Genomic DNA, 24,333 nt, shown 5'->3' with positions numbered 1-24,333 from the left:
AATAAAATTGCCCTCAGTAGACCACACTCATGCTCTGAGCTGGGCTTCTGAGTCTGTGGTGAGACTTTTGGGAGGTGGAAGTCACCCTAAAATTAAAAGGGCATTGACTATGTGACTGAAAGGCCAGATACTGCAGAGCAAAACAGGCATGCCTATTATTAGGTATATGATCTACAATAAAACAGAATGAATTTCAAAGCATCTTATTGAAACTGTAGAAGATGGAGATATTTTTTAAGTTTTTCAAGTGGTCAGGGCATAGTATGAAACAATCAATTATAAGTATTCATCCAAATGTATATAAAATATCACTGCCATTTTCTTCATGTGGTGGGATGCATTTGCTGCTTTAATTAAGTGAATGTAAATATAGATATAGTGGGCTTTCATAGGCATCTTTTCTGAACTTGGTGTTCTCTCAGCCTATAAATATGCTTTGCCTATCCTGGCTTAAGTTCCTCATCAGTGACTTCTCCCACAGAGGCTTAAGACATAGGAAAGTTCTGATACAATATTCATTCTGGCTACTAGTGGTGGAAGTAGAGTGGAAGAGTGGAGAATCATGTCAAATGCTATGGAAAGGTCCAGAAGTATGCAGCTCTAAAGAGTACAAGCAATGTATGTCTATATGAGTTTGAAAATGATTTTTAAAACTTTCTGTGTAGCTCTTTTTCACATTTTAAAATGTCAGGCCTGGTGCACTGGGAAGACCCAGAGGGATCGGGTAGAGAGGGAGGCGGGAGGGGGGATCGGGATGGGGAATACATGTAAATCCATGGCTGATTCATGTTCAGTGTATGACAAAACCCACTACAATATTGTAAAGTAATTAGCCTCCAACTAATAAAAATAAATGGAAAAAAAAAGTCCAATTTAAAATGCTTCCCATTAACAACACACTGTCTTAGACCTACCTGAGAAATATAAAAAGTTGCTGCAATCCTGGTTGTTTTCTTTCAGCTCCTGAGGACCATGTCTGTACCCAAAGGCAGAGTTCTGGATAAAAACCTTGATGAGGAAGGGCTTGAAAGTGGAGACTGTGGCGATGATGAAGATGAGTGCATCGGAGGCTCTGGCGATGGAATGATGAAAGTGAAGAACCAGCTCCGCTTCCTTGCAGGTAAGTGATTAGTGCTGGTTCAAATCTGAGCTAAAATGGTGATGCTTGGGAATGAAATATCAATTGAATCTGCTCTTTATAACTTCACTAAAATCTTTGTAACACACAATGCCATCAAGGAAAGGCGACACTTTAGAAAAATGAAATTTTCAGGTAGCTTTTTAAAAAAAATCTCTGGACCTAAAAGGGTAACTTCCTGTTTTTCATTGTCTAAAATGAACTGACTTAAATCGGTTGGGTTTGTTTCCTACTGGAAATTTCCTTGGTTCTTCTCAGTTATAAAAAGAGATGCAAAAAGAAATGCAATCTTGAGAGCCTAGTGAAAAACCAACGATGGGGTAACTTTCAAAGAAAAGACATTAGGTGACCTTCTCCTCTTAGAATGTCATATTTGGTTTTTCCCACTAGTAGTTTAACACTGGTAGGCTATGCTACATAACTGTACAGCTACATGAAAACAAATAGAAGAAAAATAGCTGATGCTGCCAAGACGGCAAAACAACCATAACAAAAAATATTTTTTCTCAAGCCACATTTGTTTCGATTAGCCCAATGTACAAAATGCTTTCATATGGATAGGCATTCTTGTTTCCATTTATACAGAGAGATAAAGTACTGTATAAATACAAGAAAATTGGGGCTCAGAGAAGAAATGAGATTCATCTAAATGAAAGAGCTAGAAATCCAACTTGGGTCTTAAGACTTCTGGTGTCCGTTCCTCCTTCTGCAGTGCACAGCCTTCTCCTTGAAATCCTATTGCCCGTGACCTCTGAGACCCTACAAGCTCCTCTTTCTGTTTCAGCCTCTTTCCTTCCCTGTTTCTTTCTAATGCTGTCCTGAAACTGAGTCTCTTCTTAAGCTTCTATGTTTTCTCACTTCTCCAGAGAAAATATGTATCTTATTTACTTTGACTATTTCATTTTTTTTAATGATTTCTGTAAGTTCTTTTTTTTTTTTAATTCTGGCAAAAAAATCTAACATGAAATCTACCCTCTTAACAAACTTTTTCAAATATTTTTTTTTGACTGTACCAAGTCTTTAATTGCAGCACACAAGAAATTTGATCTTCATTGTGGCGTGTAGGATCTTTAGTTGCAGCATGTGAACCCTTGGTTGTGGGATATAGGATCTAGTTCCCTGACCAGGGTTGGAACCTGGGCCCCCTGCCTTGGGAGCACAGAGTCTTAGCCACTGTACCACCAGGGAAGTCCCTCATAACAAACATTTAAGGGTACAGTATTGTTATTAATAATAATATGCAGATGTACAGCAGATCTCTAGACTTCTTCATTTATATGACTGAAAATCTGTCCCCATTAAACACTAACTTCCCTTTCCCCTTCCCTCAGTCCCTGGCACCACCATTTGACTTTCGGCATCTAGTTTGGCTACTTAGCTCCCTCATAGAAGTGGAGTCACGTAGCCTTCTATGAGTGGCTTATTTCACTCAGCATGATGTCCTCAAGTTTCATCCACATTGTAGTGTATGACTACAGGATTTCCCTCTTTTTAAGGCTAAATAATGTTCCACTGTATGCCTGTCCTATGATTACTTTATTCCTTTAGCCATCAGTGGACATTTAGCTTGTTTCTACCTCTTGGCTGTTGTGGTTAATGCTGCAGTGAACATTCTTTAAGTATTATACCACTGTGGGGATAACTCATAAAATCATTACCTCCAGTCTTCACTGGTCTCCTGAGCTACCTTGCCAGATCTCCAGCTGCTTACTAGCTTCCTTCTTCCTGACTTTCTCACCATTACCCCTAACTCTATGTATCATAAATCAAACTTAACAATAGACCATCTCAAACTGGTTCCTCCCTTAATATCATTATTTTTCTAATGCCACTACCATTATCCCAGTCACTGAGGCTTAAAACTGAAGTCATCTTTGACTCGTCTCCCTTGCCTTTCATATGCGGTTGGGCACCAAATCTCTGTAGATGATTTATCATTTTTTTCTGCTTCTCTCACTGTTTCCTTTCTATCCTCCTTTCCTCACATCCCCTACCTGTGCATATGCTAAGATCACATCGTAAGTGGTCTCCAGGCTTCTAGGCTAAGCCAGGAGTATTGAGAGCCTTAGGCTAACAGATTAGAGAACAAAGAATCAGAGACCCAGGCAGAAGATTCCACCAAATTCACCTTGTATAGCTGCCAGGTTAATCTTTCTAAAGCATCTCCTACCTCTTCCTAGCTCAGCTACCTTCATCCTGTCCCTGCTGCCTGGAAGGTTATGCTCAGACTCCTTAGCAGAGTTCTGAGGGCTTTCTGGTCTAGCCTAAAGTATCCTTCCAGTGTCATTTCCCACCACTAGCCCCACAGCAACCCTACACTTAGGAAAGAACAAACCATACTCATCCCCCAGGAGCATGAATTGACATACTGTTCTTATTTCTGTCTTCAAATGTTCCCTACCTTTATTTCTATGTACATACCCTTTTATTTTCTATTGAATTACACCCATCTCTGAAAGTGAATTTCAAGTATTATGCAGTGAAAATATTTTTAGGGGTCGAGTAAACTTGTATTTGAATTCTGGCTCTATTCCTTATGAGCTAGCAGGACCTGGGTCAGTTCTTAGCCTCCTAGCTAAATCTGCATTCTCTCATCCATCAAAAGGGGATCCATTTGATCCATCCATCATTAAGCAACTAGTTCAGGATCAAATCAAGGGAAGAAGTTTGTGAAGCATCTGTCCCAGTATCTGCAACATACTAGGTGCTCCGTAATTGTTCGTTTCCTTCAATGAAATCTTTCACAACCGTCTCATTGTATACTTATCTCTGCCCCCTGAATTACTAAAACAAATTCTGCCAATACTTTCAAGAAATAGTCTGCACTGGCTCCCAAGTTCCATTCCTAAGGCATAACATGGTCACTCAGAGCCTGGCATCCTACAGAAAGAATGTTGAGTAAACATAATAAGTAAAACTCATAGAAGGGTTTGTTTATTGGACACTTACCATGCTGCAAGTGCTGTGCCAGAAATTCACACACATTGCCTCATGTCATTTTCACAACACCACTATTATTATTCCCACTTTACAGATGAGAAAACTGATGCTGGAAGAGGTAGAGTAATTTGCTTAAGGTCATGCAGTGGCTAAGGTCAGAGTCAGGATTCAGAGTCAGGTAGTCAGTTTTCAGAGGCCATTTATTGGACAAATCTGCTTTGCATTTTGCTCCCCCCGAAAAGCTTTTGGTCAGCTAAAGGTTGCTTAGATGACTCAGCAAACTAGTAACTGGTCCCCATGCTGATCCTTAGTACACACCACTGTTCGTGTTTCTGCAAAAGTCCCTGTTTATCCCTCCTCTTGCTGTCCTGCCTATAAGCCACTTCCCTATCCATTTCAAAATGCAATTCCACGATTCCATGGTGACTTAACTTTTTTAAAGAGTGTTTGGTGTGGGACCTTGTCAAGGACCTTTTAAAAATATAAATAGATTACATCTACTGGTTTCCCTTTGTCCAAATGCACATTTATCCTCTCAAAGAATTCTAGTCAATTAGTTAGGCATGATTAACCCTAAGTGCTTTGTCAACTGTAAAATGCTACACAAATGGTGGTTAATTTAATTTACAGGAAAAAATGATGCTTTACTCCCAATAGGGTACACTTGCCTAACATGTTCAGTGATCCTACCTGCCTGGAGTTCCTTGGGTCCCCTTTGAAATGCTTCTCAGGAAGAGGAGACTCATTGGCAGTCTGCCAGGCTCGTGGCACAATAGCTATTTGGAACAACAAGCTATACACTTTGGTCAGCTATTACACAATTTTACCCAAAATCTGGGTAGATGCCATCTGATCCTGGTGATTCATCAACATCCACTTAGTCAACTAGACTTGGAACACTGTGTGCGTTTACCTCTATCTCATTTAGAGCTTCCAAATTCCTTCCTCCAAAAGACAACTTGAAAATAAAAAACAAGGCTCAGAGTATGTTCAGACTCTCTTCTGTCTCCCTTTTGTCCCCAAACAGTTCTTTTGCACTCTAGCCAGCAAGCAGTCCTACTGGCTGCTTTCCCTGGCTCACTTATTCCCATCTTTTGATGCACTGGAGGAAGTGCAGGACACTGAGCTTCTATTCTTGGCTTTGCTTCTAACTCCCATGTGTCCCGGGGCAAGCCCCTTCCTCTTTTGAGAAGTCAGTTTCTCCATTTGTAAAATGAAGAGAATGCCCAGACATCTCTCGCTGGCCATGCTAGTGCCAACAGTCTGTAATGATATTCGTATATTTGGCTTTAGTCCCTGGCAACATGCTTACTGGAGTCTTTCAGGGACACCTTCTTCTGACCATGCAGATTCCTTGTGTTCTATTCTTCTCCTGAGCTATTTACACATTAAAGCAGATCTTGTTTTCTCTACACTAGCTCCTTTGGCTTTTCCAGTCAGACAAGCCAGGCTTCTTACCAAGGGCTGCCCACACCTGGCCCCTTGGCACACTTGTAGGCCAGGATGCTCATAGGAAGTTCTGAGCAGTATCCAGGCCTTCTGTGCTATATTCACTTTTAAAAGTCTTCATCCTAAAGTTTCCCAAGTGCTCTCTTTTTTTCTATAATTCTTCTTTCTGAATTTGGAGTCTGACCCTTCTTTCCGCTAGTTGAATTTAATTGCTGCTGAGATGACCACTAAACGGTGTCTTCTTACCCACAGTTGCAGCTGACTTATTTCTTTCACTTCTCAAAACAAGCCTAATATGTTTTCCTTTTGGAGGGTTACCTCCTTTCTCAGCCTGTTTCGTAGTGTTGTGGCTGTTAAATAAAATAATCCATGCAAAGCACTTGGCACAGGGTCTGGACCTAGTAAACACTCCAAAAATGTTACCTACTGTTCAAGCACCTGGTATGTTGCTGTCGCTACTGACCTATGGGAACTCCAAGAGCCTGCAAATGTAGATCAGAATTAATCGCCTTATTTTTTTGGTTTATTTAAGACCCATAAAAGGTAACTAAAACCAGGTAACTGACATTCTGCAATCTCCCCTTACCCCATGCTGCTCCAAGTGGGGTCCATGAAGTCGTAACATCTGTATCAGCTGGGAGCTTGTTAGAAATGCAGGATCTTAGGCCCCACCTCAAGACCTACTGAATCAGAAGGTCATGTTAACACAATCCCTAGGTGATTTGTTTACAGTTGTTCAGTCAGTCAGTTCAGTCGCTCAGTCATGTCCGACTCTTTGCAACCCCATGAATCACAGCACGCCAGGCCTCCCTGTCCATCACCAACTCCCGGAGTTTACTCAAACCCATGTCCATCGGGTCAGTGTTACCACCTTCTAATTGAACTCTTGTGGCATTTAGGCTTAATACTTGAAGCATCCAAGAAGCCACTCATGTGTCCCTGCATTGGGCTAAGTATTCTAAGGAGTATAAGAGAGGCCCAAGGCCCATCATCTCTGTGATAGGTTAGGATACTTCGGTTCTAGTCCTAGCATATTTACACAGTGGGACCTTGAGCAAGTTATGTAGCTGCTCTGAGCCTCAGTTTCTCCAGCTATAAAATGGGGATAATCATACTTGCCTACCTCAATGGGTGGTTGTGAAAATCAAATGTGATAATAAGTATGAAAGTGCTTTGTAACCTATGAAGCTCTACAAATATTTATAACAACCAGAAGACTGTTGTTATTATTCCAAAGTCTCTGGAAGCTCTTTGGCTTTCTCAGCAACCCTAGTTCAGCATGTATTTTCTGAAAAGATTGAATTTAGCGAATGAGTTATAAAGCACTCGCATTGAACACCCATGTTCAGACTCCCTTCCAAAGATAGATCATCCATGATGAACCTGGTGCAATAAGATGACTGTTTTGTTGCCAGGTTGCCATCAGCATTGTTCCTAGTTTTTGGCCTTGTCAAAGCTCTTATTGTAAGCTATTTGGGTAGCTGGCGACTCCCAGAGCTTTGGCTGGGGTTGATCCCTGAGAAGCTTTGCAAGCTCTGGCCATGTGTCCCTGGCCAAGACATGATGACTAAGCATCTTAAGCATCTGCTCCCTGTCCGCCAAGTCTCACCCACAGAGAAAACACACACACATGCCCATGCGCACACATGTACACACACACACACACACACACGTAGGTATGCACATGTGCATACCTGCTGTTGGAAACACAATTGAAAGTTATGCTCACAGAAAAACTCCAAGCAAGAAGTACCTGTCTCAGAGACATCTGTGTTACCACGCCCTCACCCCTGTCCTCCCCGGACCTCTTCTTGCTCCAGCTTGTGCTATTCTGTGGGTACAGCCAAAGCATGCTGGCGAGCCTAACATCTTTATAACAGCGAGTCAGAAAACAAAGATACTCTTGTCTCAAGCTGGGCCAAAGAATGGATACTGCGAAAGTTGATTTCTTTGGATGAGGAAAGCAGAAACAGACCATAGAATACAGGAACATTCCTTGTGGCTCCATGGGAGGCAGAGGGGCTTCAGCTGGTTGGTAGCAGCGTGAAGAGAACAGTTCGTGGAACATACCTCGGGCCTAGGACTTGAACCAGTACTGGAACCAAAGGGCTGTTTCCTGCCATACTCAACCAGTGTTTCTTGTGGAAATATTTGCCCTCAAGAAACATTCAGTCTCTTCCTGTCAGTGTGAGGACTGGAAAGAGAAAACTTGACACTTGTTCCCTGGCTGGAAGTGAAGGTGAAATCCAAGTCTCAGCAGGTCCCTTTTGCCATTCATCTCTGTCTTCCCCAGCTGTTGGGAGGGACAGAAGCTGTCTGCTTCCCCACCCCTTCCAGTCACCCCTTCCCAGCAGTTCTGGAGAGAAGCTGTGAACCCCATGAGTCTCCGCACCCCATAGTCCCTCCCTATAGTTACTTTACAATCTGGAGGCAAAAGAACAATGACTCTCCTCTTTCTAAAAACAGAGATTAGAAAATATTTTTAAGCCAATGATTTTCATTCTTTTTTTTTTTAAAGTGGATCCAATGTAGCCTTATACTCTGATTTCTAACACACTTGTGCACATAGAATAAGGGAAGGATGCTTCAGTGGCTTAACTGTTCTTCTGAACTGTCAAATCAAACCCTCACAAATGTGGGCTGGTAGTCACGTGTTTTAATAAATTCATTGACTGGGTGGTTTGGTGAAAAGGGTAAAATTAATGGAGGAACTCTAAAATGGGCCTTTGATCATGGGTAACATCTGCAAATTTTTCACACTTTAGAATAAATCATATTGCCTGCTGAAGAATGAGTACAGGGTTTGTAGGAGAATGAAATGTCCTCGGATTTTTTAATGGAAAAGTGTTCGAGTCCTGTTCAGAGCTCAAAATATATGCGGATTTATACTGCCCTGCTGGCAACAAGCCCAGGAATAGATTATGGCAGTGTTCCCACAATGTAGTCTATAGTTTGAATGACCTGATCTCACTTCCTTTGCACTCCTTGGAAACCCTGCAGTCAGATCTTTGGCACTTATGTTGAAGGTTGCTAACCACTAAGTAATCCACTTCTGAAATTCCCAGCTAAGATCCTGTAGTGACTCCCTTCAACCTTCTTCCTTGGGATATCAGTCCCTCAACCATGAGATCTCAGCATAAGTGGACCCCCTGTCATTTACCCTGGGAGGTAGGTCCCATCTGATGGGTGAATGGGACATTCTCCTACCCTTTAGGCTGCTGAAGCTTGAGATATCACGGGAAGGAGGGCATTTCATGTATGGAGACAGACAAACTGAGTCTCAGTTCTGCTGTTACCTCCCAGTGTTGGGCTTGGACAAAGTCACTCAACTTCTCTGAGCCTCATATTCCTCATATGCAAAAATAATAAAATATTTCCTGATCTGCCCACTTCATAAGGTATTGAATGAAACACATGTGATAATGAATATAAAAATACTTTATAAACTGTAAAGCAATTACCCATTTAGGGTAACATTATTAATATTATTTGGTACCATGGGGTCATAAGTGAATTTTATTCATCAAAAGCCTACAGCTAAAATTATAAATTAAGTTCCCAATGTTCTGGCCAACAAATTTCACTATAATGTGTTCCCTCTTTTTTCATCCCCAGGGTAGCATTTTCAGTTGCTCATTAACTTGTTTTTAGCCCAGTAAGAAGGTATTTAAACAATGACAAATATGTCTGCTGAATTGTGCAAATAACCAGTCACAAAAGTAGTAGTCACCTACATCTTGAAAGAATCTCAGCTAGTTATGTTTTGTTTTCTTTGGTGTTAGTGGGGCAGTGAGGGCAGGGGAGGACAATGAGTTGGGTAGGGTCATGAAAGGGGCCCTGATTCTTTCCATTCTATCTTGCTCTTAGCTACAAGCAATCTGCTTTCATGCCTTGATCTCCTCTTTTAGAGATCAAATGCCATAGGGAAGCTGAAGGAACCAAAGCTCACTATAATAGCACTTTTCTCCCAGACACAGACCAGGTGGTTCAGGCTAACACATGGACAAGACAGCCATTCCCACCTCACCCCAGAGCTTTGTGCAGTTCCCATGGCTCACGCAGAGGGATTTGGATGCAAACTTTCTGGCCAAGAAAGTTGACATTACTGGCCAACTGAGTAAGTGTACCCAGAAAGGGGCCATCCCCACGCCTTAGTGTTGACTAGGGAATTACTTCAGGTAAGCTGGTGGAAGATGAGAATAAGGAAAGGTAAAAACTAAAGTTACCGTCTTGTTATTTTAAAGGGCACATGTTGGGGTTCACGTTTGTGGGTCTACTGCCCTCTGAACCATTAGGCCCTGAGGCTTTTATCAGGGGAAATGCTATAATGCTCCTGCTTATTGGTAGACCTTCCATACAACTGTAAGAATTGGGGGAGTGTTGGGGATAGTGTGAGCAATTTGTGACCATTGTATTATATTTTGTCATCAATTTTCAAATTAAAAGGAAACAGTTGACTATATGAATGTGGCTAAATGGGGTGATTGATTTTCCCTGGAGGAAGCCATGTTGGCCACTTGAGTGACAGCCTCAACTAATTGCTGTGATCTGGTGTGACTAGAAAGGAATAGGAGGGGGAGGTTCAATACTTACTAGTAGAAAAGAAAGAGCAGAACCAGCAGGAAGGTGGCCAGGCCAGAGCCTCCACCTGAGCTCAGATAGAAGTGAAGGGATCCTCACTTCATCCCCAAGGGATATGGGAGCACCAGCTGTGGGTCCTTCAGTGGGAAGTGCTTTCTGCAAGAAGAAATATTCCAGCAGAGAGAGAGATTCAATGTCTAATCAAACCTGCGTGATGGCCCTGCATTCTCCTGATGAACAATGGACTCTAGAGGGAGCCAAATCAGAGGAGCCCAGGGGAGCAAGGAATCATGAGCCTGCAGAACAAGGGAGAAGCTGAGAGCACGTGGTGAGCACAGTCCCAGGGGCTGCAGGTGGAGATTAGACATGAAGCCCGGCTGAGGTCCCGTTCTTAGAGGAGGGACTCAGAGTCATCAGCTGCCCCACAATCACTGACTTGCACAAAACCCCTGAAACTACATGCATGCACAAGTGTGCACACATCTTATCAAGTCTCTTTCCAGTTCAGACAATGCTGTCTGTTAATTTTGTTAATATGGCGAAAAGACTAGAGGTACAGCCATCACCTCTTTCTCTCTCTGATTTGCCTGTGCCAGGGACAGGAGAGTTCCAGTTTCCTTTGGTAGGAATGACATTACTGGCAGTTTTTATTTTGTTGGTCTTTTTGAAAGGAAATCTTCTTACAGACCCTGCCTACGTACACACCCATCCAAGAGATGTTTAATGATCCAGAAAAATGATCCAAAGCACTAGTGGTTCTTGATGTTTCTAGACTTACTTACGGCCTTTTGATTTTTTTTTAAAAACAATCCTAATGGATATAGGTGATGGTAAATAAAACCTTTAAAGATGAGAATGGGAATACCTGTGCAGACAGAATCTTAATTTGTAGCTCATTGGTGGACTTAGGCAATAATATAATTACCAAGTAAACAAAAGTGGAGTCAAGGCTATTCTGCAAATTCTGGTGTCTGAGAACAGTCTCTGTTAGAACAGGGGGCAATCTCATTAGCACATTCAGGATGGCTCTCCGAGTGAAGTGGTTTCCTTGATTAATGATGTGCCTCTCAGAGGTTAGAAAGCAAGTCTTTGCCATCAGCAATCAGTCACCAACCTCTGCTTCCTTCTCCTGCCTTGCCCCACAGTTGTCATTCAGTAGGTGTTTGATAAATACTTCAGTTATCCATGGGCAAGGTTTACTTGTCAGCATTTGCTTCTTTTTGCATCCTACTTGGTAGCTTTCACCCTCGCTGTTTCTTTCATTGTGTGTGTGCACTGAGTCGCTTCAGTCATGTCCAACTCTGTGCGACCCCATTGACTATAGTCCACCAGCCTCCTCTGTCCATAGGATTCTCCCGGCAAGAATACTGTAGTGGGTTGTCATGTCCTCCTCCAGAGGATCTTCCCAACCCAGGGATCGAACCCGAGTCTTATGTCTCCTGCATTGGCAGGCAGGTTCTTTACCACCAGTGCCTCCTGGGAAGCTTCTTTCATTACCTTCCTCAAAGTATCCTTCTAGCAATGGAAGTTGTGAGCCAAGAGACATGAGGTCCCTCTTCCAGTCAACACTGGGGTAGGGTCTCCTGTGAGGGGGAGGACACACTGTGTGAGACATTGTGAGTCTATAGCCTTGAGTGCATCCTGAGGAGAGTGAGCAGGATGGAGAAGAAGCTGCAAACAGGGTCAGTGGAAGGACAACTGAAAGAAAGTCCCAACGTTCAGTCTCTACAAGAGGAGAATTAGGGAGCTCTTCTACTATTTAGAGGTCTTACATATGGAAGATGAGAGTAGATCTAGAACCAATACTTGGAATTTATAAGGAGATATATTTTGATGGACAAAAAGGTTAAACTTTCCACTTTAAGCAATTCCTCAGTGGAATGGATTGCTCTAGGAAATCAGCTTCCTGACTCTGGAGATGTTTGACTAGAGAATAAGTAACCATATATCTGAAGCTGAAGCTCTAATACTTTGGCCACCTGATGCAAAGAGCTGACTCATTGGAAAAGACCCTGATGCTGGGAATGATTGAAGGCAAAAGGGGAAGGGGGGTGGCAGAGGATGAGATGGTTGGATGGCATCATCGACTCAATGGACATGAGTTTGAGCAAACTCCGGGAGATATAGTGAAAGACAGGGAAGCCTGGCATGTTGCCGTCCATGGGGTCACAGAGTCGGACACGACTGAGTGAATGAACAACCATATGTCAGAAACATTGGCTTGGTGTGAGGGTAGAGTGGAGTGTCAGAAAGTGGATAGATACCTACATTAGGGGCTCTTGACTTCCATGGTCCTGAATAGCTCTGAGATGCTGTGGTTTTATGATGCAGACATGTAAGTAGAACAAAAGAGAACCAAGATGTTGGAGCAAAACAATGAGGCAATTTTTCGGGCTCTGGGAAGGAAAGAGGAGTGGAGAAGAGATTCTCTGGTTGTATTTGAGCACCTGTCACCAATTATGATTTTCTGCAACTATTTTCCTAAGCAAACGGATCCTTACAAATGGCAGACTTTTCCAGGGAGCAATTCTTTTCAACATCCTGTCTGTCACTCACAGCCTCTAGATTTGTTTTACTACTATGAGAATCCAGTTCTCATTTCTCCCCAATTATTTCCAGGCTCATAGCTTCCTGCCTCGTGTTAGAAAAGCAAACTGGGATACGGACCCTCCTCCAGTTACAAGGCTTTATCCTTAATGGCTGAATGGTCATTATCAAGGTTGTCCAGTCCACCCTTATCTCCTCCACCACTCTCTCCCTTCCAACTCTGGCCTCAAAGAATAGGCCAGTACATTCAGGTTCTCTAGTGAAAAACCAGAGTATTTTTTAGTTTGCTTTTTTGTTGCAATTGTTGTTCCTCCCAAATCTGTCATGGACCAGTACTTTTGTACAATATAATAAAAGGAAAGGATAAAAAGGCCTACAAAAATAAAAGCCACAGTTTTTAATTATGAGACTCAGCAGATCTAAAAAATCTGTCAAATTGCTATAAAAATGTCTTAAGTGCTGATTGCAACTTCTGGACTTAGCTCCTCGCAGACTGGCAATAAAGATCAGCAGACCCCACTCTGAGCGGGAAGAAGTAACCTGCTGTCTCTGCCTCAGATCGCTCCCTACCCTTGGACCCAGAGGTGAAATAGACCCAAGCAGCAGTCTAGATGGGGGTGGGGGCAGTGGGGTACTGCTGCTGGCTTGCACTGGCTCACATGAGCCAACCGTTCTTTTCAGAATTTTCATGACTCAGTTTTTAAAATAGCTATTATTAAAAATTAAATTCTATATAGCTATAATTATATTCTATTAAAAACAAGCCATTCAAAATTCATCAGATCCTGGTTATTTTAGTACTTTTACCATTGTTGTTCAGTCGCTCAGTCACGTCTGACTCTTTGCGACCCCATGAACTGCAGCAAGCCAGGCTTCCCTGTCTTTCATTATCTCCCAGAGTTTGCTCAAACTCATGTCCATTGATTCAGTGATGTTATCTAACCATCTCATCCTCTGCTACCCCCTTCTTCTCTTGCCATCAATCTTTCCCAGCATCAGGGTCTTTTCCAATGAGTTGGCTCTTCATATCAGGTGACCAAAGTATTGGAGCTTCAGCTTCAGTCTTTCCAATGAATATTCAGGGTTGGATTCCTTTAGAATTGACTGGTTTGATATTATCTATGCCTTTTTGACATTATCTGTGTCTCCTTGTGCCTGAGTGGTAGAAGTACTCTATACTCTTCCCAACTCTGTGTGTAGTGTCTTCACATCATTAGCTTGAAATTGACCATGACAGAAATATTTACACCCCAGAAATCACTGAAAACTACAAATGAGGGCTTGACTTATTCTTTTGTTGATTGTCTAGAATCTAGAGTCAAGAAAGTGATGGAAAAAAATGTTAGCAGTGCAGATTAAACTTTAAATCCGGTTGTCTCTATAGCTATTATGTTGTGACTAGATAGCACAATACATCGAGAAACTATCCTTCCACTATTTGAAAACTATTATCCAATTTAGCAGAAAAGTCACTCCTGTCATTGATGAAGGAGTGATGTTCCCACATGAGTCTTTGTTATTTCATTTTTGTCCTGTTCCTTAATGTAAACCAATATATCAAGCGGTGTTCTTGCAGGAACTACACTTGCTTGTCAATTGCAACCTTGGTCTGGCTACAGATGCCAGAATCTGGCAAAAATCAGTGAGAGCATTCTGTGAAAACCAACTGGCTTTTTTTGGAGTTTAAAGAATATTGATAGGTTTTATGATATGTAAATTGTATGACCCACATCCTTTATTCCAACAAAATTTAAAGTAAGCCAACATGCATGTTTTTTTTTTTTTTGAGAGAGAGCTAGTTATTAAACATTTACCAGCACATCGTGGGGTAAGGGAGTGCTTTGAAAGATTATTTTCCTTCCTTCACCCTTAAAGTTTCTAGGTTTGAATCAATAGCTCTTTCTACCACAAATGGGAGAAAATTTCTCTCTTCCAAAGTTATGCTGGCAAATGAAAGAGCCCCTCATTTTCAGTTAGTCTGAAATCTAAGATGCCTTTGGAATTCCTTAGGAATCCTAGAATTGGAAACTTGGAAACTATTAACCAGATGCATAAAGTTATTTTTTGTTTTTTTTCCTTCCTCAAAAGCCCTTATTCCCTGTTGAGGTTGATGGACTGCCATTGAAATCTCTCTGCTAACCAATGGAAATCTCTTCAACTCCATCCCAAATCTAGATGGGAGTCTTGCAGGCCAGATCATGGGGCACCAAAGCAAGGACCACTTTCAGAGCTGAGTCTCCCTGGCTGGCATTAAGACAAATGAATACCGTGTGCTGGTATTAGCCCTGGTTTCACAGGCTGAGAGTGGAACTCCTAATATCAGGTTACATTTTGTTGGCTTGGTAATAATTTTTTTAACCACCAACCATATGGGCAGAGGTTGGAAGGAAAGCTAAATTTGGAACACACCCCCACTCTCCCTTTTAACATTTCTTTCTTATTTGTGCCGGGAGGCAACATATTACTCATACTCACATTAACAGCACCGGTTGCTGTAGGACTGAGGAATGAGATTCTCCCACAATGCAGTTGGAGCAGGGTATTGGAGATTTTCTACCCAAGTACGCAGCAGTGCAGTCAGAACATCTGTGCTCTGCTTCTGCAGATTTCTGAACGTGTCTGTGCACACAGCACTAGGAGACTAAATCGATAATGAAAGGATTTCATGTCTATTGGCTCATAAGTGCTTTATCATTTTTAGTTGACATCCAGAGAGAGCACATTTCTGCTCTAATATCTTTCTGACTCAGGCGTTTTAGAGCATGGAGCCATGAATTCTCTCTCCGTTTAGTTTTTTGTGTTCTGGCTTTCCTTCTCCCCATCCACCACTTCATGAAGATGGATTAGGTTTTGGTAGTGGTAATGATTTGGGCAGTATCTGTAGAAATAATGCACATTGCAGTTCCAGGGCTTTCTCAACCTGAATACATAAGGCATACTTTAGCCTAAAACAGGAGTTTTAGCATCTCAAAGGAATTTAGAATCAGATTCAGCTTAAGGAATGGAAATTAGTCTACCTTCCTTCAAGGAGCTGTTGTAGTCTCCCTACGAGGGCAACTTGAAGTCAGAAGGGCATTCTCCTTGCTGTCCCTGGATTCCAGGAAACAATGAGCAGTCATGAAGCCAGATCTCACAGCCCAGCCTTTCTCAATCAGGCCCAGCCTCCTCCTCTAATCTTGTCTCCCGCTAATCCCTACCCCACCCTATGTTCCAACTACTTTGAATTTCTCACTGTTCCTGAACTTGCTGTTCTGCTCTTTAAGGCCTGCCTGGGCCTTTATAAACCCCTGTATTTGCGACACACATAAGCACTTAGCTCAGTGTGTGCCCCTCGGTGGGTTCTAATAAATGTTGGCTCCTAATACTCTCCACATGCTGGTTTTTTCAGCCCAGAAAAGTTTCCCCTTCTTTACCTTTAAAACTCAGCTCAGGTGTGCCTTCCTCCACAGTGAATCCTTGCCCTCGGCAGAGTGCTTTGTTTTGTTAATACCCATTCTAGCCGTTATGAGATTGAAGTCATGTAATTGCCAGCGCCCGACACCTACCTGGTGCTCCGTAAGTTTTTGTTGTGTGACCCTGGCCATACAACTATGAATAAGCACAGTCCCTGCCCCTGTAAGCACCTAGTCCAGTCGGGAGCACTGGGGACAGACACTAAACTAGATAATTATGATGTGATGTGATTAAGGTACTCATTGCTATATGCACCTGGGGTTGTGGAAACACAAAGGAAAAGCTTCAAACCCAGACAAGGTGGTCAGAAAGTAAGCTGAGTCTTAAAACAATGTGTAAGAGCCAGGGGAAAGGTGGAAGGCACTGCAAGGCAGGAGGATAATATGAGAAAAGACATGGAGGTGAGAAAGAGCATGGTGGTTCTGGGAACAATATGCAGCGTGATGGGCCACAGCAAAGAGAGGCGAGAGGTGAGGCCAGGAGATTAGTTAGGGTCAGAGCATGAAAGCCTTCTCTGCCTTGTTAAGGAGTGTGGCCTTGATCCTATAGCAGGGTCTATAAATTCACAACATATGGGTCATCAGCCTCCCCACCCCCACCCCCACCCCTCTCATGGCAGACATTGATAATCAATCACAGCACCCCATTCCACTGGGCCCAGATGTGACCTCATAATCCTTCTCAACATACTATTGCAGGGCACACCACCGAGAGATCAGAGGTGGCACTCTGGTTGGCTGGTGTAAGATTTTCCACGTGTGTGTGTATGAAGGTTGGGAGTTTGGGAGAGTATGAGTTACAGGAGAATTATGACATGGTCAGACTTGCATTTTGGAAATCTCTATGCACATTAAGAAGAAGAATCAACAGAGCCCAATTGTTTAGATGGGGCAAGATGAAGAAGAAAGAGTAGTCAAGAACCAGGTGATTGTTCCCACCTTGGGCAAGTGGGCAGATCCCAGTGCCATTCAGAGAGAGCATGAAGGAGGTAGTGATAGATTTGGCATGATAACAAGAGCTCACTTTTTTTGAGTGTTTACTATATACTGACTAATCATTTTATGTGAAGCAATTGATTTTCTCCTCCCAACAACCCTGTGGGGTAGGTACCATCATTATTTCTGTTCTGCAGATGAAGAAACTGCACAGAGAGCTATAAAATATTAAAGACCTAACAAAATCAGTGACACTGAGAGAGATCATTAGGGCAAGAAAAGCTGAAAACACATCACTGAGTCATTTGGATGAATATAAATAGAGCCAATCAAGTCACCAGGCACCCATGCTAGGGTTTATCTGTTTGTCTTTAATCTTTTGGAAACCAAAGCATTTATCATTCTTGGAAAAGGACCGCTTTGATGTGTACAAATCCATCCAGCCTTCGACACATCTGTTCTACTCACAGGGCAGACTTCAGTAGGAAAGTGAACTCAGTCTGTCAGTTCAGTCACTCAGTCATGTCCAGCTCTTTGGGACTCCATGGACTGCAGCACGCCAGGCTTCCTTGTCCATCACCAACTCCCAAAGCTTACTCAAATTCATGTCCATCAAGTTGGTGATGCCATCCAACCATCTCATCCTCTGCTGTTCCCTTCTCCTCCTGCTTTCAATCTTTCCCAGCATCAGGGTCTTTTCCAGTGAGTCAGTTCTTCACATCAAGTGGCCAAAGTATTGGAGCTTCAGCTTTAGCATCAGTCCTTCCAATGAATATTCAAAACTGATTTCCTTTAGAATTGACTGGTTTGAATACCTTGCAGTCCAAGGGACTCTCAAAAGCCTTCTCCAACATCACAGTTCAAAATCATCAATTCTTGGGTGCCCAGCTTTCTTTATAGTCCAACTCTCACATCCATACATGATTACTGGAAAAGCCATAGCTTTGACTAGATGGACCTTTGTTGGTAAAGTAATGTCTCTGCTTTTTAATATGCTCTCTAGGTTGGTCAGAGGTTTTCTTCCAAGGAGCAAGCAACTTTTAATTTCATTAAATCAGTCACCATCTGCAGTGATTTTGCAGTTCAAGAAAATAAAGTCTGTCACTGTTTCCATTGTTTGCCCATCTATTTGCCATGAAGTGATGGGACCAGATGCCATGATCTTAGTTTTCTGAATGTTGAGTTTCAAGCTAGCTTTTTCACTCTCCTCTTTCACTTTCATCGAGAGGCTCTTCAGTTCCTCTTTGCTTTCTGCCATAAGAGTGGTATCATCTGCATATCTGAGATTATTGATGTTTCTCCCGGCAATCTTGATTCCAGCTTGTGCTTCATCCAGCCTGGCATTTCACATGATGTATTCTGCATATAAGTTAAACAAGCAGGGTGACAATATACAGCATTGATGTACTCCTTTCCCAATTTGGAATCAGTCTCTTTTTCCATGTCTGGTTCTAACTGTTGCTTCTTGATCTGCATACAGATTTCTCAGGAAGCAGGTGAGGTGGTCTGGTATTCCTATCTCTTGAAGAAGTTTCCACAGTACTGTTGAAGGCTAGCTTAGAGAATTTTGAGCATTAGTTTGCTAGCATGTGAGGTGAGTACAATTGTGCAGTAGTTTAAACGTTCTTCGGCATTGCCTTTCTTCGGGCTTGGAATGAAAACTGACCTTTTCCAGTCCTGTGGCCTCTGCTGATTTTTTTTAAATTTCTTTGCATTGATCACTGAGAAAGGCTTTCTTATCTCCCCTTGCTATTCTTTGGAACTCTACATTCAAATGGGTATATCTTTGCTTATCTCCTTTGCCTTTACTGTCTCTTCTTTTCTCAGCTATTTGTAAGAGGCAGGCAGAATGAAATCCACAATCACAGAAAACTAACTGATCACATGGATCACAGCCTTCTCTAATTCAATGAAACTATGAGCCATGCCATGTAGGGCCACCCAAGACAGACAGGTCATGGTGGAGTGTTCTGACAAAACGTGGTCCACTGGAGAAGGGAATGGCAAAACACTTCAGTATTCTTGCCTTGAGAACCCCATGAACAGTATGAAAAGGCAAAAAGATAGACACTGAAAGATGAATTCCCCAGATCAGTAGGGGCCCGATATGCTACTGGATAAGAGTAGAGAAACAACTCCAGAAAGAAGGAAGAGACAGAGCCAAAGAGAAAACAACACCCAGTTGTGGATGTGACTGATACTGGAAGTAAAGTCTGATTCTGTAAAGAACAATATTGCCTAAGAACCTGGAATGTTAGGTGCATGAATCAAGGTAAATTGGAAGTGGTCAAACAGGAGATGGCAAGAGCAAACATCGACCTATTAGGAATCAGTGAACTAAAATGGACTGGAATGGGTGAACTTAATTCAGATGACCATTTTATCTACTACTGTGGGCAAGAATCCCTTAGAAGAAATGGAGTAGCCCTCATAGTCAATAAGAATCCAAAATGCAGTACAATCTCAAAAACGACAGAACGATCTGTTTGTTTCCAAGACAAACATTCAACAGCACAGTAATCTAATTCTTTGCCCCAACCACTAATGCCAAAGAAGCTGAAGTTAAACAGTTCTATGATGACCTACAAAACCTTCTAGAATTAACACCAAAAAAGATGCCCTTTTCATCATAAGGGACTGGAATGCAAAAGTAGGAAGTCAAGAGGTATACCTGGAGTAACAGGCAAGTTTGGCCTTGGAGTACAAAATGAAGCAGGGCAAAGGCTAACAGAGTTTTGCCAACCAAACGCACTGGTCATAGCAAACACCCTCTTCCAACAACACAAGAAACAACTCTATACATGGACATCACCAGATGTTCAATACTGAAATCAGACTGATTATAATCTTTGTGGCCAAAGATGGAGAAGGTCTATACAGTCAGCAAAACCAAGACCAAGAGCTGACTGTGGCTCAAATCATGAACTTCTTATTGCAAAATTCAGACTTAAATTGAAGAAAGTAGAGAAAACCACTAGACCATTCAGGTATGACCTAAATCAAATCTCTTATAATTATACAGTGGAAATGACAAATAGGTTCAAGGGATTAGATCTGATAGGGTGCCTGAAGAACTATGGACGGAGGTTCCTGAAGAACTATGGGTGGAGCTTCATGATATTGTACAAGAGGCAGTGATCAGAACCATCCCCAAGAAAAAGAAATGCAAAAAGGAAAGTGAATCAAAACAAGCCTATCCAAATGACAACCTATATGATTTCCAAATGAATCTTCAGAAGCAAAAGGCAAATGAGAAAAGGAAAGATAGATCCATTTGAATGCAGAGTTCCAAAGAATAGGGAGGAGAGATAAGAAAGGTTTGCTCAGTGATCAATGCAAAGAAATAGAGGAAAACAATAGAATGGGAAAGACTACAGATCTCTTCAAGAAAATTAGAGACACCCAGGGAACATTTCATGCAAAGATGGGCACAATAAAAGACAGAAATGAAAAAAAAAAAAAAAAAGGACAGAAGTGTTCTTAATGACCCAGATAACCACGATAGTGTGATCACTCACCTAGAGCCAGACATCCTAGAATGTGAAGTCAAGTGGGCCTTAGGAAGCATCACTACGAACAAAGCTAGTAGAGGTGATGGAATTCCAATTCAGCTATTTAAAATCCTAAAAGATGATGCTGTGAGAGTGCTGCACTCAATATACCAGCAAATTTGGAAAACTGCATTGGCCACAGGACTGAACAGGTCAGTTTTCATTCCAGTCCCAAAGAAAGGCAATGCCAAAGAATGTTTAAAGTACCACACAACTGCACTCACCTCACATGCTAGCAAAGTAATGCTCAAAATTCTCTAAGCTAGGCTTCAACAGTACGTGAACTGAGAACTTCCAGATATTCAAGCTGGACTTAGAAAAGGCATGGCAATCAGAGATCAAATTGCTAACATCTGTTGGATCATAGAAAAAGCAAGGTAGTTCCAGAGAAACACTTATTTCTGCTTCATTTACTACATTAAAGCCTTTGACTGTGTGGATCAAAACAAACTGTGGAAACTTTTTTAAGAGATGGGAATACCAGACCACCTTACCTGCCTCCTGAGAAATCTGTATGCAGGTCAGGAAGCAACAGTTAGAACTGGACATGGAACAACAGACTGGTTCCAAATCAGGAAAGAAGTACGTCAAGGCTGTATATTGTCATCCTGCTTCTTTAACTTATATTCAGAAGGCATCATGCGAAATGCTGGGCTGGATGAAGCACAAGCTGGAATCAAGATTGCCGGGAGAAATATCAATAACCTCAGATATGCAGATGATACCACCCTTATGGCAGAAAGCAAAGAGGAACTGAAGAGCCTCTTGATGAAAGTGAAAGAGGAGAGTGAAAAAGCTGGCTTAAAACTCAGAATTCAGAAAACCAAGATCATGGCATCTGGTCGCATCACTTCATGGCAAATAGATGGGGAAGCAATGGAAACAGTGACAGACTTTATTTTCTTGAACTCCAAAATCACTGCAGATGGTGATTGCAGCCATGAAACTAAAAGATGCTTGCTCCTGGAAGAAAACCTATGACCAACCTAGACAGCACATTAAAAAGCAGACATTACTTTGCCAACAAAGGTCCGTCTAGTCAAAGATATGGCTTTTTCAGTAGCCATGTGTGGATGAGATTTGGGCTATAAGAAAGCTGAGCACTGAAGAATTGATGGTTTTGAACTGTGGTATTGGAGAAGACTTTTGAGAGTCCCTTGGACTGCAAGGAGATCCAACCAGTCCATCCTAAAGGAAATCAGTCCTGAATATTCATTGGAAGGACTGATGCTGAAGCTGAAACTCTAATACTTTGTGAAGAACTGACTCACTGGAAAAGACCCTGATGGTGGGAAAGATTGAAGGCAGGAGGAGAAGGGGACGACACAAGATGGGATGGTTGGATGGCATCATCGACTCTGTGGACATGAGTTTGAGTAAGCTCCTGGAGTTGGTGATGAACAGGGAAGCTTGGCGTGCTGCAGTCTATGGGGTCACAAAGAGTTGGACACCACTGAGTGACTGAACTGAACTGAGTGTTCATAAATTAAAAGAGCACCATTAGAGGGGTATTAGATTTTAAAAGAATATCTCACGATGAATTGTGCTGTGTTTTTCCAATGATTAACCTTTTTTTATTTCAATGATGATATGCAGTGTACATTTGTGTGTATGTAAATGTATGTATTTGATCCATTTGTTTAGTAACTTCTTGCCTTCCAAAGCACTTTTTCATTCCCCATTAAAGTGTTCTAACCAGGAATCTAATTGCTTTAAGGAATAGGCTATTTCGGTGGGTAATAGATTTGTTGCTATTTTCATCTTAGCTTCATGTCTGGCTATCTGGGCTGCATCAGTGGCATAGTGGCAAGCACTACCAGGAGACAACCACTTTGGCCGGGAGGGAAAAAATGTCCTTGTCTATGACCTGAGCAGACAGCTCTGCATTGGTGTCAAATAGTAGTGAGGACTGTGCAGCCTGTGTCTCCTGATCCCCAGACTAAGTTGCCTATTAACACTGAACTCAGATCATGAGACCATGGGTGTGCTGATGATTCCAGTGTCATCTGGAACTTTTTATAGCTACAAGTGTCCATCTTTTGCCTGAACATACCAATCTCATTACCACCTACTTCTGTTTGATCAGATCCTTCATTACATTTGCCTGTGATGCCCTCTGTTCTCCCCTCCAGTACTTAAATCCTTCTCCACAAAACTCATGTTTGATGGCCTCAGCCTTCCATGTCTCTTCCTTTTCCAAAACCCTAGATCCACCATTCTGCACATAACAAAAATCAACTAGCAGATTGTGACTTACAAACAGCTTTCAAATTCATCATCTGATTAAACCCTCCTGACAATCCTATGTGGCTTTAATATTAACTTGTGTAGGCTCAGAGAGTTGGATTACTGGCCCAAGGTCAGTACATGGTAAGAACTAGAATTGGAGCCCAGCTCTTTCTGATGACAAAAAGCATTTCTATAACTACCTTGCTACATGACCCAGCACATGTAGCTGATGAGTATTTGTTGATGATGATGATGTTAACAGTCCTCTTATGCCGGTAAATAGCCATTGACTTTCTCCATGGACTTGATGCTCAAAATCAGAACAGCCTCAGCAGGCGTAGTTCAGGGTCTCTCCAGCCTTTAGGGACTAGGTCGTGAAGGGATGAGCAGAAAGCATGGTGCTCAGGCCAGTTTTGTTGGACTACTCTGGGCTCCCTCTCCTTTCTCTCCCTCTATAACCCAGTATCTTTCTCATGAATCACAGTTCCTCTGGGTGCCTGAGTCTGGCCCTAAAGCAGGGACCATAGAGCACATGGTGTTCGAGCAACTCCATGCTTGGGAGATCTGAGTTCACGCCTCTCCGCTCCACTTGAGACCTATAATTATTGACCCACAGCACATTCTTGTGCTCTGTGACCATCTGGCCTGAGTACGTCCTAGGCTATCATTTGCTGGGGCAGCAGTTGGTTTAGACAGCTTATCCTGAACATATCTTTGGAAACCTGCATAATCTTGGTTCTGGGAGACTGAGCAGGCAGCCAGGCTAAAGGCCCCATGTTGCTGTTCTTGGGCCCAATGCCCCAGCTAAAATAATACATTTGGAATTATTCATTATCCCTTCCATGCAACTCTAAATTTTAAATTGCATACTTGTGAGTGAGCCTGGCTTTTTGTAGGTCTTTCGTACATTAGAGAATTGCATGTTACAGAGATTCAAAATGATTGTGGGAATGAACTTCATTCTAGCAGTAACAACAACAATAGTCAGAAACATAGTAACACTCAACACTGGTAATTCTCTCTGTGATTACACTGGCCTGAATATTACCACATTTAATCTCGACAATATCCTATGAAAGGTTGGTGATATTATATCCCCTGTTTTACAGATGAGGAAAATGAAACTCAGAGTAAGTAAATGTCTTAAGATTATGCAACTAATAAATGGTTGAAACCAGATTCCAACCCATACCTTTTTGGCTCCAAAGGCCATGAAATTCTTAAGACTAACCTCTGCTCTGCCTCCTCCCTTCTTGCTTCATAGGACACTTGTCTATGCCATGTAAGCCTTCAGTTGGCAGCCCATGAGACAGGTCTACAAACAGGTCATGACCAGGATTCAGCACTAAGGTCCTGAAACTGGTCATTCTATCTACGCTGTGCTCCACAGGCCAACCCTGAGCCTCCTTGTTCTTGGTTCTCCCAATGAGAAAAGGTAGACACAAGAATGCAAATAGCGTGCATGGGAGGACCCCACTAAACTGGTCAACTTGGACTGTTGTAAAAATAT

The 24,333-nt window shown here is 42.2% G+C and overlaps 1 protein-coding gene across 2 annotated transcripts in view; it reads left to right on the top strand.

The window, feature by feature from the left end:
- GPC3 (glypican 3) overlaps positions 1-24,333 on the top strand; it is a 436,510-nt gene that overhangs the window by 374,477 nt on the left and 37,700 nt on the right. For both annotated transcript variants that reach the window (XM_061136403.1, XM_061136404.1), the window contains one exon: positions 961-1,120. In XM_061136403.1, the coding sequence (XP_060992386.1) occupies positions 961-1,120 (160 nt within the window). The remainder of the gene's footprint in view (positions 1-960; positions 1,121-24,333) is intronic.

The sequence above is a fragment of the Dama dama genome, chromosome X (assembly GCF_033118175.1).
Source record: "Dama dama isolate Ldn47 chromosome X, ASM3311817v1, whole genome shotgun sequence".
NCBI lineage: Eukaryota > Metazoa > Chordata > Mammalia > Artiodactyla > Cervidae > Dama > Dama dama.
This window is presented reverse-complemented; position numbering and strand designations above follow the sequence as displayed.